Raw genomic sequence first — 18,497 nt, forward strand, 5'->3', positions numbered from 1 at the left:
GTGAGGCCACTAACCAATAGTTCCCCGGGCGGTGGTACTCAGCGGGAGGATCTCACAGGGACTAGGTATGATTATCTGAAAAGAACGCTGTATTTCCACCAATCTGACCCAGGATGACCTTCCTCCAACCGGCCACTGCAAAAAGGAAAGGAACAGAAAATGAGCCTACTCTGCCTACCCCCCTAGACTATGGAACATCCTCCCTGTCACCATCAGACTGGCTCCCATGCTCCTACAATTCAGAAAAGAACTTGAGAACCACCTCTTCAAGGAATCTCTCTGCCACAACACCTAGGCCATCACATCGCCCCTCACACCACCTGACTCGCTAGACGCCGACCACCCCTCTCCTCCTCACCACCTGGTATGGCTGTATCCCTCCTGAGCTCCTCTGTATCCCACTTCTCCACTGTATATCTGTTTTGTTACCTCTGAAAAGTGCTCTGTTATGTATCTGTATTGTTGTAAACTGCTGTAAAGCACTCCATTGCTTCTCTAAGGTAGGTCAATACATTCCATAATATTTGGAACCCTAACAACAATCCCTTCCATAATAGGGTCATAAGTTAGTGTCACCCTACCATTTCCCTACAAAGTCCTGGGATTATGAAGAGCACGACCAACCCAAGGGAGATCAAGGGTAGAAATACTGAGACAGGGAAGAATAGGGAGGAGTTGAAAGATATACTATTGACAACCACTGACACGAGAAGGAAGAACCGAACCATGAAGATTATGCTTGAAGAACCATGATGAGCGGCCTAGCGGTTGCCGGCTACTCATTGGTTCAAGCAGAGTAGAAAAGGAGGAAAGACTCAGGCGGCAGTTGTCTAGTCCTCCCTAGGAGCCAGCACGTTGAAGCATGGTAGCAGGAAGCAGACAAGGACGTCAAGCGGTGAGCTGGGTCGGACCAATAATAACCTAAAAGAGAGAGGCTACACGAAAAAGATCATCAAACGAGCATACAAACGAGCTTCCAATAACCACAGAGAAGCTCTTCTGGAATACCATCACAATAGGAAGAAAAATGAAGAAATTGCATTTGTAAGTACATTTCCAAAACTAATCAAAAAAAAAATATCCAAAAACTGGCATAATCTGTCCCAAGGATCAAATCCAATACAAACACCATTATGTGCATACAGAAGAGGTAAAATCTAAAAGACATGTTAACTTCTAACGCTATCTTCACATGTAATATGAGACAACTATTACAGAACTATGGGGTATGAACAAACATGTGGGACACAGTGCGTGTGGAAGTTGCAGATGCCTTGCGCAAACCAAGTGAACTACTATCTTAAACAAAAAAAGACCCTTGGCACCAATATAGTTTCACAAATTGCAACTCAATGTGGGTAATCTACATAATATGGTGCCTGTGTAAGAAAATAAGAAAATATATATTGGTAAAACAGAACGAAAGGTAAAGCTATGCATAGGTGAGCACAAGAGTTCTATTAAAAACAAGATTCTCACTGCCCCGATGGTTGGTCACTTAATGACAGGCAATCATAAAAGCGAAGAACTTAAATGGTACGTATTAAGAAAAAATAACTTGTCTAACAATAAAGATCTAGATGAAAAGAAATTGAATAGAGAAGAAATGCGATTAATTATTTTGACCAATAGTCACGTGACAGTCAAACGAAAGCGTGGACTGGCATACTGGAAATATGTAAATGGTATACTTGAACACTGTTACTTCCCACGAGTAGCCATGCAGAGCTAATGATTGATGAGCATATGATTTAATGTAACTCTGTATCGAGTTACATAACCTACAACAGTTCATCTATCTATATACGCTGTCATACACATGTATACACCAGCGTTAACATGACTTTACAAGGTGGCCGCCTTATGTAACAGCTTACAGTGTATTATGGAGATAGAAGTAGGACTTGCATATCAACCACCTTAGAAACAACTCGATGCTCATTTGAGATGCAATCTGGCGTAACTCCAGTACGAAAAGAGTAAGAAATACAGCATTGAGGTAAGGGCGGAACGCTTGAGAATATGAACGAATCTAGACAGTTACTAAGTGAATGACATAGCACAGCATCTAACAGTAGTGAACTGATGGCACCAATGTCGCTACTTAACTTCTTATAGAAGTCAAGCACTTCAGGCATCACAGCGATCCCGAATATTTAACTACGAAAGGAATGGGACTCCATGATTGATAAAGGACTACCAAAAGCTTACGTTATCTGCATCGGATTAATGTACTCGGACTACATTTGGTGGACAAGAGAAGCAAGTTGTATTCTTGCTTAGAACCGCAATTAAATTAAAACTAGGCTGCTAAAATTATACCGTGTTAATGAAAAGCAGCAGATTGCATTAGGACTACAGCTGCTACAACATTAAGCGAATTAATTACATCTAGTTCTTAATTGTTTTGATTGTATAACTCTCTTACTCCACTACACGACTCCAGAGGACATTTAATTTCATTTTTCGTGAAACTAATTATGTTGCTAAATGAGTCTACATATAAGATATTCAAATAAAATATGAAGTAAGTGAACAGCTACTTTACGTCCTAGATGGGCACTCTGTATGTGAATATATAGGCACCTTAAAAGCTAGTGATCTTGTATCACTTTTTGTTATCATCCAGGAAGGGAAATATAGAAGAAATGGATCTTCTTCACTACCTAATTCGAGTCGCACTGAGTCAGATAGGTAAGTCTTCAATAGAGAGGGGATGTATAGTTAGAATGTAACTAATTAGCTTATAAATAATGAATAAAATATATATTCATTGGTAACACAATGAACAACGAATTACAAGTGTTCATTTGTATTTCTAAATACAGGCAATCAAAGAACGATAAGGGAGTGATTGACAAACCCCTACTTTGCCATATATACTGAACATCCAATATCTGAACATTCCCCTGAAGAATTTAATTAACTATTTAAGAACAGGTCAGAAGGAAAGAAACATGTTGGGATATATATGACCTTGATCAAAAACACAAGGCTAATCATTTATAAAGAAATGTAATGATGGCATCACTATTTTTGTATTGACATCACTAGAATTGTTATGTATTGAGGTTATGTATTGAGGTTGTGATTGAATGAATTGTCATATTAATGTTTGAGGAATATGGTATATGTAATCTTGCCTGACTAGGTTATTTTATTTGTGAATACACCTAGACATTTTTATAGTTAATGTACAAAGAATGTTTTAAGAATTGTTTACTTTTTTCTACTTTAACAATCTTTTATTGATTCTTATTAATACATTTTCTTACGTGATTTGTAATTATATAAAGAGTGAATTGAATTTTTCACTTCCTCATACTGCGGACATCTGGTTTCCTGTACATTAGAATATATACATTTGGTCTTCATATACCCTTCTTTCTAGCACATAACCAGGATTGACCTCAATGTATGATACCCTGGTGTACCCCTAAATTATCAAACTGGACCAGGGCCAGTCCAGAGTGGAAGACCAGAAGGCGAGCTAGCAGAGAGAAGCTCCCGGTGTTCCTGAAGCCTGGGCAGCACGTGAAGGGAATACTGCGCTGCCCGGAGGAAGACTGAGACTGCAGTGTTCCCAGGCAGACCAGAGCACACTGCAAGGCTCCCTAGAGGAAGGGAGAACCAGGCCTGTCCCGCAACAAGAGAAGCTTAAGGGTATGGGACCTACCAAATGACAAGTCATCTTCCTCATGGTGGTACTCGCGAGGAAAGGGCCCCAAGTCTCCCAAAACAAAGTGGGGCCTGGGAACTACCACTATCTGAGAAGAACACAAGTCAAGCTTCCTTGTGGCGCTACTTGGAAGGAAAGGGCTATAAGTAACTGCACGCAAAGAGGGGTCTGGGACCCACTACAAGAGAACCAAATGAGTCATCTTCCTTGTGGTGATACTTGGGAGAAGAGGGCTCCAAGCACCCAAACAGAGGGGTCCGGGGCCCACTCCCATGAGAAGAAGGGAAACCACAGAGCAATTTACTAAGGACCATACTTGGCAGGGAAGTGAAACAACTTGGCCAAGCAAAAAGAGAGAGAAGCAGGGGTCTGGGACCTATGAGAGATGGTACAACTGGGAAGGAAATCCCAGGGATAGGTAATCATTGTGAACCGGGCATTGTGAACTGTGAGTCATAAACGCCTTGAGAAAAGCCAGGGGAAGGGAGACATTCCCCCTGGCATTGAGAACTCTGTTTTGTAAAGCATACAATCCTGCAGAAAGGTGTAGGAACCATCTTTTTGTGTTAGTTGGAAAAGTGAACTGTGCATTCTGGGACATTAAGTACCTCCACAGACAAATGGCTGACTTCTGAAGGGATTCATTCACGCAAGCTGAGGAGACCCAACCCCCTCCAAAATGTCCAGAAGTAGGGAGTCATTCTTCTGAACCAGCCACCCCCCTTTTCTGTTAGTTTTCTTAAGAATTAGATGTAAGGGACAGAGTGAAGTTTGTACACACATGACATTTGACTTTTAGGACTGCAGACATCCAGACATGAACGTTAGCATTTACTTTGAGGGAGGGAACACCCTCTTGGAGATGGGGATGGGTAGGTTCTTTCTTTTTCTTTCTAAAGCTTAATGCTGATTGTTTTAACATGCCACCTGTATGTCTGTGTCCTCCCTTTGCACCCTTAAACAGTGGATACCATGAAGGTCGAGGACCTGAAGCCTCAGATAATGTCTCCTCCAAAAATGCAGGTGAAAACATGGGCAAAGAGCCCTGGTTTTTGTTTTATGAACAATAATTCCTTTAAGAAATGATGAGGTTGTTCGTAGACATAAGGCAGCTGTTAAAAAGGCTCAAGGCAAGGCACCAACGTTCTGCCACCCTTGTATAAATAGCTCAAAGAGGCACTGATTCCCTAGGTCTTGGCTATACATGTATGATACCCAAGTTTAAAAGAGCACCTTATGACCATTAAATTAAATCGTACCAGACATGCCTCTGCTGAAGGTTAGGAAACACCATGCACCCAAAACCTATACAAGCTCTTAAAATCTATGGGTACGACATGAAGGGGACACAACATAATTTATTATAGTGTGGGGTTTACAGTATAGTTCACACTATTTTAAGGGATTCATCTAAGATGGATGATGGTAAGATGATACGATGAAGCCCATAACACAGTGTGCACGTGCATGAAGTTGAGTCACAATAAGGAATTGTTGCCTGTGTAATTCATGTTGCATGTTTTAATATGTTTTGCCTGTGGAATTGGGCTGTACATCTGGCTTTACTGCCCAAGATGTTCTACCCTGGTATGTAATATCTGGGGCCCCTTTTTTCTTTGTTTCAATTACCTCTGCTGAAACCAAAGTACCAATGGGGCTCTTTTGAGAGTGTTCAAGTAATCGCATGTATTGAACACTTACCTTTAACTATGAGCGCCTAAGGGGAACCTATGCAGCAACACCATATACAGTGGCAGGGGAGGGAGTTGTTGAAAGATTACCTACTGTGGCATTTCCCAAGCCACATACTGGTTAGGTCGGGTCTTTGTGGGCAAGACATTTGACACCCAACCCTATTAACCTAAGAACATGCCACAATACAACATAAAGGGAGATCGCTAGGACTTGCGTCCAAACTGCTCCAATTCATGTCACTAAAACCCAGGTGGCTAGAACACGGAGGTCGGGGGGGGGGTTCCCTCTCCCCACCAAACTACCTTAAAACAAATCACCTGAATGTGAACTATTGCCAGTCCTCTATTCAGCAAAACCATTGACAAGCTGTTCCCGAAACCAGCAAGGGGCACCACTGAAGGCTTATCCTGATCATCATTGTGCCGTGCACTTGCAGAACTTGGGTATCATTAATTCTATATCATGGGGCACCCGCCCCATGGGTAATGTGGAGGGAAGCCCAGGAATTTAGGAAAACTCCTAGTCCTGGGGCATACAGATATCATGCACTTAAAGCATCTGAAGGGCTCCCTCACCTGAAAATCCTCGCTGCGTCTTTACAGATGCATAAACTAAAGACAGACCACACTACCCACTGCAGGGAAGGGCACCTAACCGCAGGGCCAACAGCTGCCCAACAAGAATGACTAATCACGTTGGCACTGCTTGGACGAAAGAAGATTTTCACCCTTCTCTCCCAACATCCCCAACCCACAAGCAGATGCTGGCCAGAGAAATAACCGACTGGAAACCAACAAAAGCAGCCCTTACCCCCAATTTAAATGTTTGTGCGGGTCTAGGGAACAGGCATATCTCTAACTTTTCTCTTTAAAACAACCTAATGTCAATCTTCCACCTTGATTGTTCAGCCACCTGTGATGCTGTCACTTCACCATAATCATAACTTTGCAGACATTGAGGCCCAAGCTCGACAACCTCCTGGCTATACTTCTACATTGGCTTTTCTGTTGCCTGGTAAACTCTGGTTTGAAAAAAAAAATGATATGATGGGTTATTTATACCGTGCTTAATACCCATAGGTTTCTAAGCGCGGACCCGGGGATTGAACCTGTGGTGCTCCGGGTTGTCCATGCTTCTAAGGCGAGCACTTTGCCCCTGAGCTATCCTCCCAAGGTATATAAGTGGTAATGCCATGGTTGTCCCACAGTGATATGTGCTATCTGAGGTCATACAAATGGATGTCCTGGTGGTGTGACTGACAGCCGCCTGCCATGAGTTGGCATCCATAAGCCTCCCACGGTCATCTCTTCTTTACACATGCCCTTTCTCTGACATCTTATTTCTTTCTTTTTACTTCTCTTTTTCAGATGATAGTCGAATACAGGAATATTCTTTGCTTCCATGTAGTGTCATTCCAAGATACGTGACCTAGCACCTCTCTGTAATTCAATACGAAATGGCTACATGCTGCTTAATGGTCAACCCTGCCAAGACATAATAATCCTACGACTGCTCCAAAACCATTCACTCATGTTGCTCAACTGGCTGAACACTCCTCTCCCTCCCAGCAAGCAAACGTGCTGCTCATTGCAACATTGAAAAGAGGCTCGCCACCTTTTCCCCTCTGCTGTAACCTTGCCATTTGCTCAACTCAAAATGGGCTATATTTGTCCCTCTTCACCATCGGCTTTGTTGAGCCCTGGTAAATGTTCTAGAACTCCACAAGCAATGCTACTGCAACATCCTTCCCCTTCTGAATCCCTCCCACTACTAAACATTCCATTACCTGAAACATGTAGTCTTTGGAGAGTATATGCTGTTCACTCCAGTAAACGCAGGGCCACATTGCATCATTGAACTACACAATAGACAAAAGTAAGTCAATACATTGTCATTATGTGTCTACTGTTTTGCAGTTGTAAAACGTGGCTCTGTTTTTACTTTTAGGCAGGATAAACTCAGGCGAGCAATGAGAGGGTTCCAGTCCATGCGTTTTGTTGATATTTTTTAACAGTTGCTGCAGTTTGTCCGATTCATTCTAAAATGGCTCCCAGCAGTAGTGCATTTCAGGTGGCTAATTTACATATTTACATATAGTTAGTAAATTGCTTTATTGGCTGCCATAGCCGGGATCTAAGTAAGGATTTGATTAGCAAGAGCTGCGAGCAGCTCCTGTGTATCCGGCAGGAGTTACATCTGGAAATGGGCTATTGTTATGACATGCTACAAATTGAATTCCCACATGGGCTGCAAACTAACTTTTTGTCAATTCTGTATATGACCCATTAGGATTTAAATGTCTTCTGGGTGTGTCCCAATGCTCATTAATACACATTTCTAAATGCACAGGGTTAATGTCATATGGATATGTTTGTATTGCACCAGTTGGCCCGTGGAACCAAATGTAGCTCCTGGTAGCTGTTGGTTTCACGCCAACCAGGGTTTCCTAGGATATAACCAGGAGTTAAATGGCTCCCAGCTATTTCAATCCCTGCTAAGGTTTACCAAGTTCAAGACCATTCAGTCTATTGCTCTTCTTCAAGGTGCCACTGATGATTACTTGAACATTTTAAAACTATAGACAACACCACCTTTATATCCCAGAGACGAATACATTTACTTCAAGGTACTCCTAAAACTCAACTCTGATTCATACAACCTGCATGCTAGAGAACCTCCGGGCACCTATTTTTTTACTTGATCACTGAATCTTAAATGCGTTTGCCTACCTTGTGGACATATCCTGGAACACGAAAAGGAGGTGATGGTAAGGTGTGTATTCTTTTTAACAAATCTGACTTCTTGGAATCCTTCATGACAACTGAGTAAAAATTCCATGAATCTGGTTGCCTTGGAAATTCTCTTTATGATGCAATCATAGGTGGAAAAAATGCTCACAGGCATGAAACAGCTAATCTTTGCCAATAAAGCATGTACATGTGTGTCCCCTTGCTCGAATGTAGCCAGAAGGTTATGGGGTTATGAGTTACCACCTACAAAAGTAAACACGCACGCATCTCTTTGTTAAATTGAATGTGGGTGTATGTTTTGTCATGGTGACTAGTTGAACAAGCCCACTTGTTGAGGCTGTTGCTCTCGTTTTTACCGTTTTACAATTGGGTTAACTGAATTGTTCAAGACACAGCTCAACCATGGCATCCTTTCTGCTGGGACATTGACAGCTGGGGATAATGGGCTGGTTATTCATGGATGGGGCCCGGAGGAGCGATGAAGTTGATAAAAAAAATGTGGGAGGTGTAGTGGGAAAGCACCCTATGGGACCGCTGCCTCCAGCGTCCCCGCACAGGGCTTGAGGGCCTATCCTGCAACCCCTTCATGGCCTTGGAGTTGCTGGTATGAGGCCTGGTGATGGGCCCCGTTTCCTACTCCAGGTGACAGTCGGTGTTACTTCAGAGATCAGCGAGGGAGTGCCCCAGGAAGCAGAGCCCACTGGAGTAGGTACCATTGTCCGCCTTCAGCTTCTCCTGCGACAGGCCCCCCAGGAAAGGATGTGCACCTGCACTGGAGCTCAATGAGTGCAGCTTGGGTGTAATGTACTGTAAAATCGAAGGATTCTGGGAGTGACTACCTCTAAGGCTCCACCAAGGCAGAGGACTGCCCATCGGGTCATGAGTCCTCCCAGGGATAGCTTAGGATTGGTCCAGGTGTGGCTTTGGGACACAGCTCATTCTTCCTGCCCACACGCCAGCACCTGCTGGTGAAGCGCCCTCACAGATGCCGCCAGCGGCTGAGTGGTTGCATGAAGACCCAGGGCAAATATATCAAGCAGGTTGTGGGACTATGTAGCAGGAGGGGGTGTCTGAACAGGCATGGTAGTATTGTTCTTGTGTGGCCCCAGGAGTCGCACTGAGTAGAATACACTGGCTGGCTGCAACTGTCCGTGGGCAGGTATCCGATGATTTGGAAAGAATAAATTCAGTTGTATAGTTGCTGATGTAGTGGGATTATACAAAGTATTACACCTCTCATTTTGTCCGACCCAGGTGTCTTTGTGTTGGACATGATGGATGTTGCATCTGCTTGGGACAACATTTCTAGTAATGTATACCCTGCGTCAGTGAAACATGTTAAAATGTTGTGTGGTCTTGACAATAGGCCCCCCAACAGTGGTCACACTTATCGGCTCGCCGTTATCTTTTTCTGAAGAAAAAATCACAGGATCCCCGCGCCCTATGAAGTGAGCTTTGGTGTGAAACTTCATTCATTCCTAACTTTTGTGTGACTATCCTATGCTGATGGGTTGCTCTGTCTTTATGCCGGGCACTCGGGACCACTCACCATACTGGGCTCTAGCAGCCCATCTCCTGTGTTTACCTTGATTTCCGGTTGTCCTAGGTTTCCCCAGTCAAGGACATCTGGTCTGGAAATGTTTGGGGGGTGTAGTGTTTCCCCTATCCTAGCAGATGGCAAAGGCCAGTCACATGGGAGCAGGGACATCCTCCTAGACTGTCCTAATGCATTTCCTCTGTGCCAATGAAGCATTTCCATTGTTTTTAACCGTCAACCAAGTGTTACAAATGCATCCTCCACAGTCATTGGTCTAGAGGGAAAATCTTGTTGAGTGTAATGAATTTTCAAGCATTCTGTAACGGTTTGAGAAGCCACCCTCCACACAGGGATTTCCTTCCTTCCCCACTCAAGTTGTGACTCAAAAGCTGCTTAAAAGATTCTTTTCTTCAGCCCTACTTCAGACACATATCATGCCCCTTGGGTCCTTCCCCCAGAGCTAACAATGAGCCAAGCACCAGACCGGTGTACATAAAATATATTGGTATTTATTTAAATTAAAAGTAATAGAAAGGTGCACGAAAATGTCAAACACCACTTTATCCGTGGCTCACCATTAGCTTCTTGTTACTCAAATCAATTACACACAAATCACAATTCTTTACTTTCTACCAATTTCACTTAAAGAAATAATTAAGCTGATGAGTGCCCCTTTGTGGGGTGTTAATGTCTTCTGTTATTCGAGCGCTCGGAGACCTATGGGTGTGTAGCGCTATATAAGAAATGGATCTTAAATTGAATTTATTATCAATAGTAAGGAAATTATAAATGTGGTGTTCGAGTTAGATTTTCCTGCAGGCTTAAAAGGTTAGCTGTAGGATTTCAAGATTGGTACAAATGCATATGGCAATTATGATTTTGCCTACACTTTTTTGGTTTAAAATAAACGGAGTAATTTAGTGGTTGGTTCTTCAGCCCTCCCCCTCCCCTACTTTGGTCTGTGTTGGGGACATTGGACAGAAAAATTGGAATGATTTGGTGAAGTTTGGATTTCAGACCCTCCTCCACTGAAAGGCCTGTGTTGTGGAAGTCTGATAAAAAGGCTTGCCTGAGACACCGCTCTTCCTAGTCTGGGTCAGCAGGACAAAAGGATTACCCAATTAAATGATATGCTATAAGTGAGCTTTGTTAATTTCGAATTTTAACAAAATTCACCTCCTAGTGTTCTGCCAAATGGGGAATTAATTAAATTAATATTTTTTAGTCAAATAGGCTAAGGATCTACACAGCTTCCGCCCTCCCCCCTGCCCACTAAAAAGGGAGAGAATTCAAGGCAAGCAGACCCCCCCCACCCACCTTTTGGTTTCCCAGGGCTCAGTTCTACGTACTGTGAGAAACCTGAAGCTGTCTCACCCACTAGTCCCTGGGGATCTGTCACCCAGGTGGCCAGCATCACATAACAGGGTACTGCTGCAGATAAATGAAAATGTACTCGACACCAGGCCCAGTGTGCTGAATTAGCGGAGTACTTTTCAATAACTGAGGTTCTCTTGTATCAAATCTCACCCCTAGTATTGACCATATTCATTCATGGTAGGTGTAAAAGATAACCACATATACCACAACATTTTCAGTATACAGATAATACTATTTTAATGCTATAAAAGTTGCAAACAAGGATTACAAAAATGTTAAATGGCGAATTTGAACCAAAACCAAATCATAAACATGTGAGAAGGTAATGAAACAATTATTTGCATCATTCATCAATCATATGGTTACACATAACCAAAATGAATGGATAGCGAAAAGTGAATGAAAAGGTGAGAAAGCAGGCACCCTATGTGCAAAAGAAGGGGAGAGGAACAGGGGAAGATATCCTCTAATTAGAAAAGGAAAACAAAAAAAAATAAATAAATGAAACAATTTCATGGTAGCAGTTGCATATATTCAAATTGTGGAAGAATCTGAATGATTCAAACGGAGGTTAAGAATTCCTCGATTCGTTAATGTCTGCTGCTAAATATTTACATACAATTAGTTCTAAATGAGTCCTAGGGTTATATAGTTGTTTTTTGAAAATCTTTTTTGCAGGACTCTTGTGGGAAACCCCCACTGGGTTTGCCACTGTGGGTCGCGTAACTAGTTAGCATGGAGGAGTCTCGTTCGTTATCGGAATTAACCAGACAAATCGCTCCACCAACTGCACCAGTTTATCATTCAGATTCATTCAGCAAGGTTGAAACTGGCAACATTGTATAAAGAGAAGTGTGAGGCGTTTGGGATGAGTGACGCAAATAAATTTGAAAGCCAAAGGAAATAGTGGAACTTTATAATTGAACTTTGGGAGGCCAAGAAAAGATACCATACACAGAGTGGTCCGGCACCATGTCAGTGCTCATTCGGAGGTCTGTTAGGTATCCAACTGATGATGAGTGTGAGAAAAAGCAATATTGAGATCGAAGTGGTCATGCAACGGGTCAAGCTAAACCCTGTGCACATTTGAAAGTCTTCGATAGTTTAATGTACGTCACAATTGGTCCGAGCCCGGCTGAGGGAGACTAATCGACCAAACGAAAGGGATCTGAGTGCAGAAGAGGGGGATCCAGGGTGACCACCCAAAGTAAATACTAGAAAAAGGAAAAGAACATTCGCCTGTTTTCGGTACAGCAGGCCCTCTGCGTCAAGAAACTTGCAAGAAGTAAAGAGACTTTGACACAGAAGGTCCTAAACTGGCAAAATGGAACTGTATCCTCGTATGTGCCGCAGAAGCCAGAGTGTGTGCTTTGCTCGAGTGACACCGCCTTTCCCCATGCTGAAAACGTGGGGAAGGAAGGCCAACGATCCTAGCATCCTGACATATTATTTTGTGAACACTTCTTTCTCTTTTATGAAAATTAACCCACATTATTTGTAAATTAGTGTAAGGATTGGCAAAAGTTTTTTTTGTATAGGCTTTTTATTTTGACAAGACTCCAATAGGACTGCATTATTATTATTTGATGGTCTTGGCTTGCTCCTATGTGTATATATAGGTTTAGGTAGGCGTTTATCACACCCTTGTGCAAGTTCAATAAACACCCTTGAACTGTGGTAACCTGTCTGTCTGACTGTTGATACCATCCCTTCCTTACATTACATAGAAAGCCTCTGTTTTAAAAGTTCAGGAAAGCCAGCTGCTTCTCAGGACATGCTGGAAAGATAGGGCAGGGAGTCTGGTCACTCCACTCTCAAAATGGCCTCCCACTCTCCACCATAGGACCCAGTCAGCTTTGAGGCCTTCCTTGAAATAGACCGCTCCACCCAGATGCACTCTCTGCAATCTCTGGTGTTTTCGTACAGCTGTCGGATGGTAAGTATCAGCAGCCCTCTGTCTGTCACCTGTTCCTGTGTGTGTCTGTCCCTTCCTCCTAGTGCAGTCACCTTTATATGGCAGCAATGACACCACCAGTTTGACAATCTTGGGGGAGGTATCCTGAAATAATTCCTGCAACTAGGATTGGACAGTTACGCTTCTCTCTCCTCCCAAGCCCAGCCTCCAAGTGAGGATTGGTTTAGGGATCTGGAGCAACATATGGCAATTCCCATATGTAATCACCATTTGTTCTCCTTTCAGGTTTTTGGCAAAACAAGTTATTTATCACAACTTCATAATTTTACTAGCAACTGCCATAATATACATTTTTTTCTGATTCAGTTAATCACAGGGAAATGGATAAGCCAACCACCAGGTCCGTACCCTATAGTCCGGCCATGTGGCACCTTTCTGCCATTTCTAAGAAAAGCATAACAGTTATGAATAGGTACGTTATTACTTATAGCCCTCATTTTATTCTCCACCTGCTTACAAATTCTCACATTTGGAACATGTTCAGATGCGCTAGAAACCTAGCTTAACTGGCCATTACAGTTCCCTGAGTCGCAGGTGGAGGAATTTTATATCACTACAATCGCCTGGAAACAACATAATAAATGGTACATAAATGAAATCAGTACGGCTTATGGTTGCTAACAAAAAGGCCTAAATGATGATAGTCCTTTAAGATTAATTGTGAATCTTCATGTGCGACAAATGGCCATCCTCCTGCCTTCCGGCCATTTATTTTCACTGGCTCAGTCTTTACCCAGAGCTTTTTTTTGTCTTTGTGTTGGAAGCTTGCTCTTTGAAGTTTCTGCCCCCATTTTCACACATATTGGTCATGCTCCAGCCAAGGGGAACTTCTCCTGCAGTCAATGCCCTCAGAGCCAGCAGGTCTGGAGAACACTGAATTTCGACACCTTTAGCAGGCCACTTTATTGCAGTTGGTAATTAGATGGGCGATGTGACATCCAGACTGGCAGTTGGGGATTTCTTTGTGAAGTGTCCCACAGCCAGCAAAAATGTTTGTGTTGGGCTGACATTTTTCCATGAAAACAAACTGGCTTATCAAATGTCGCTGGTGTTTTTGTATGTGAAGCATAATATACATTGCTTTTCGTTAACCCGCACATCATGTCTTTTCCCTGACATTTGTCTGTGAGCAGTGATCCATTTTCACATTTTAACTGCTTTTACTTGCACACTCCTATGCAAACTGTTTTTGTCACTTTTTAAAAATCCTGTTTTCCATGTGAAAGAGCTTTGTTACCTCCTTTTGTGAATTAAAATGCTGATTTTCCTTTGATAATGGCAGATAGGCCACTTTTCTACATGCCTTTTCAGTTTTACTTGAGGAAAACACAGGCCAAGCCGTTTATGTTTGTGTTTAAATACAATCCTACTGTTCATGTGAAAGGGACTTCTGTTTGGGGCCTTTGAATGCACCCCACAATTCACAACTTTGTTCCTCTAGCTTATGCAACGTTCCTGTGCTTTCAGTCAAGAGCATGAATCATTTTTGGTTGCATCCCCGCAAATGTTTGGATATGGCTAACCACATGCATGCGTGAGCCACCCTTGGTTTATAGTACATGCAATTTCCTTGCTTCTGATCTCCTGTATAAAGGTTTCACATTGCCCTTGTCAACTGGTTTTCCCTTGAACTGTTTCCACCAATGATCACACAATTTCAATAATTTAAGACTTTCATTTTCTATTTTTTTGGCAGAATATGGTCTACGGCTTGGCAGTCAGATATATGTCAAAGGAATGTCAAATAGCGGTTTGGCGGCAAAAGATGGTAATTTGCACGACGGTGACCTGATTTTAAAGGTGAGACCTTTTTGTGTTGCTTTTTGTGTGCTTTTAATTTACTTTTTTGAATGAAGCGTACATTTGTGTTAATCAGTTACAATTTGAAAACAAGCCTACACTCATTGCGCAAAAGTCACTTTAGGAATTTATTGACGTGACATGAGGTCATTTTTCTCCTGATGTTCCACCTTTATTGCAACCAATTTACTAAAGGTATATGACATAACCAAATCCTAGATCACCCCGGCCTCAGTAATTAAAGCCATATTACTCTCTCACCACATCACAATCGAAGATGTTGTGACCAGTCCAATTTCTCTGCCATTGGAAGACTCTTGCGTAAAAAAAACATTCTTGATCCCATTCACTCTAAGAACAAGCCCAATGCTGGCTTGCCATTTACCAGTGATGTCCAAAATAATGAAGAAAGCAGTAAAAGCACAACTCTTGCTAAAATGTCCATGCTGTGAGACAGTAAGGTCTAAGCTTTAGCTAGATACAAGGTCCCTGAATTGTTGAATGTTTTCCTCCTTTGGTACACAGATGCTTCCCCGATGAGGCCTCATTGGGGCCACTGCTGAAAATGTCTCTGGAAGATTTTAAACTGTGAAGGTTTAGGGAACTCAAGAGGTGCCCGGTTCCATGTTTGAGTATCCTTATTTAGGCGTTTGACCTTTAGTGCCTGGTTGCAGCTTTTATTTATGATAGAGGGGTACAGTCTGCTCTACCCAGGTTTTGAAATTCTCCCCTGTCCCTATGTTTCAGGTCCAACATCCTGCTACAATTGGTGGAGTTCAGATGTTGCCATATATGGTCATAGCCTCTGCCCGCCTCAGAGTGCAGACTGCAGGTGTCAGAAATCAGTATCGTAGGATGCTTGTATTCTGGGATTCGACCTTGAATCCACATCTGCACAAAAGTGTAGAAAGAAGTCTGGAAAAGATCAAATGTGGCGACATCCCGTCATTAGGTAGACCCCAAATATTCAAATGTATGTAAGCCTGCAATTAGGAGCTCAGATAATGTGGTGCATAGCATAGGTCCTTGTAAATAACAGGCTTCTTTCCAAGGACTTTGTCAACATTCCTGTATTTTGTAATCTTAATGGGGAAAATGAAAAAGGGGTTGTAGGAAGGAAGCAGTGGGGAGCACGGTGTTGCTTGGTTCGTCTTCCGCAGCTCGGCTGCCTCATTCACCTCTGATGTGTCTTTACCTCCATGCATGCGTGAAAGCTGCTGTGATCTGTGTGTGCACTTGTGACGGGGACATGCAGCAGTCTTGGAGGGAACAGGGATGCTAGAGCTAAATACATTTTCAACATCTGAGTTTATATCGATCCTGAGGGACTGCACTCCTACAACCCATGTGATTCCTAACTCCTGGTGATGAATCCCCAAATAATGAAGCCACCTGAAGAAAACATATATAGGACTCCTTCTGGACCACATCCTTTCCCTACTGCTGACGGCAAGGCTTAGTCATTATTTGTGAACACCAGACTGTTTGATTAGAGCAAGACCCTGCCCTCCATCCAGTTGGCACAGCTGAGTTGCCGGCTGCAGGAACCTTTGCTCCTCTACAGCTTACCTGCACATCCCTGTACTGATTTGTCATAAAGCAGAGGCATTGCACCCAAAAGCATTGATGGCCAGAAGGGCCTCTGGTTATTTATTTGATTTATTGTATTGTTTAAAGCGCAGACTTAGCTCGAGAGCAGTGGGGCTCCGTACAGTGTGTGGGTAGCCATATTTGGGCTGCCATCTTTTAACAGTAGCACAGTGCTGTGAGGCTGGTATGTGCAGCCATTGGAATAGGTCTGTGGTTGCTAAAAAAAAACGGAACCCGAGTGGGTTGCCTTGGACTTGGTATCTGCAAGAACCTCACTTGCCTAAGTCACTAAGATTGGCCTTGAGGTAAAGGCTTGCGTGCACCTAAACTAGAGAGCACTCAATAATGACGGATTCTGTGGACAACATTCAAACACTCATCTGCAGTAGGGCCAGTGAGTGGACAATGCGTGCATTCATATATCTCCAGTTGGAACATATTTCACTCTCCAGCAAGTCACCTACTCTGGCCTTCAGATAACTGTAACCAGTTGGCTAATGTGCAAACAGCCCTCCAAGACTTTTCATATTCCTCTTGTGTTGTCTCTGTATTCACTCTACCGTTTTTTCTGCAACACGTAGACTGAATATGCTTTAGATCATCTATGTGTACACTCCTTAATTTTAAGGAAATTGTGTTACACGGTAGCTGTCAGCCCGAAACCCCTCCTATGACTTGACTAAGTATGAGTGCAGCCCCTCAAGATAAATAGGAAAGACTACCCTTGTTCGTCATTTACCATCCAGCACTAATACAACTGAATAGAATTGCTAAGGACCCACCATCAATATTTAACAGGGATGAGGAGCTGAGGGACATCTTCAAGGAACCCTCTTTAAAGGATACAAACAACCAAAAAATCTAGCAGGACCCCTCACCAGGAGCACAATTCTACCAAACCAAGAACAAATAAGACCAGGAACATCCCAGTGCAATGTTAGGTGATGCAAACCCTGCCAACACATCTGCACTGAATCGGCTGCAACAACTCCATAGAACCAAACATTACAGATTAAATCAGTATATAATTGCAAATCGTCCAATGTGGACTACCTCATCCAATGCAAGAAATGACCACAAGGAAAGTATATTGGTGAGATTGCAAGACACTACTTGAAAGAATGAACCTGCATAGACGCACCATCTTGAACTACAAAACAGAACCACCAGTTGGTCAACACTTCACGCAGGGTGGTCAGACACTGCAGAACCTGTCAGAGATGGTACACTCAAAGGTGGCCTCTCAAATACCACCCATAAAAACAAGGTAGCTCAAGTACTCAAAGATTCTCAGCCTGAAAAATAGTGGTCTGAACACAGACGCAGGATTTATGGCACACTTTGGCCTACTTTGAGCCAGGGACCTTTATGGCAACCACGTTGACAGTGCCTGAAGATGACCTGCCATTACCTTCACATATGAATGTTGGGTACAATGTTTCAGACCCATGAATGTGCAAGTGCACAGGCATCATGTGTGGTGATTTTAGATATTGGAGGACAAATGATTGGTACCCATTAGCAAACCAGAGACATGCCCAGCCAGCAGTGGAATGTTCTCCATTCGAACAGTGTTGACGTATGTTTATATTTGCCTCTTTGTATGCGAGTCAATATGTCACTGTCAAACATGCGGCAGAACTAGGATAGTTTCGGACATGGCACATTGCTTTTTTAGGGAATATTTCTAGATTGGTTCCACCATAGGCCTGCAAGCAGGTCTAAGTTACTCTGGTTGACCTACTGCACAACCCTAGCATGGGGGCTTGGGAAATGCATGGTAGCCTCTGACCGTGTGTTAGCCTAAAAACACTGGTGCAGGTTGCTTTTCTTAGTCTGGTTGAGCGTTATGACTACAACCAATTATTTTGCCGTGCCAGGAAGATGCTAATACACATTATGGTTGGAAAAATGGAGGCTGGTTGAAACATTGGAATTGTAAGTCTACTGTACATGTGAAAAACCTTAGTATGCATGGAATTTGTGAAAAAGAATATCCTTTCTCAAATGGTGTGCCTTTGAATCTAACATTTAGTAATTTCAGAAGCATCAGTGTTTTATTGTTATACTGAGTTTAAACTCGTGCTTAAGTGT

General features: G+C 42.8%; 1 protein-coding gene across 2 annotated transcripts in view; it reads left to right on the top strand.

Moving 5' to 3' along the window:
- The window catches only part of LOC138510252 (tight junction protein ZO-2-like), a 515,365-nt gene that overhangs the window by 473,014 nt on the left and 23,854 nt on the right, over window positions 1-18,497 (top strand). For both annotated transcript variants that reach the window (XM_069625772.1, XM_069625771.1), the window contains exon 6: window positions 14,710-14,813. In XM_069625772.1, the coding sequence (XP_069481873.1) occupies window positions 14,710-14,813 (104 nt within the window). The remainder of the gene's footprint in view (window positions 1-14,709; window positions 14,814-18,497) is intronic.

The sequence above is a fragment of the Ambystoma mexicanum genome, chromosome 6p (genome assembly GCF_040938575.1).
Source record: "Ambystoma mexicanum isolate Mex_15411 chromosome 6p, UKY_AmexF1_1, whole genome shotgun sequence".
NCBI lineage: Eukaryota > Metazoa > Chordata > Amphibia > Caudata > Ambystomatidae > Ambystoma > Ambystoma mexicanum.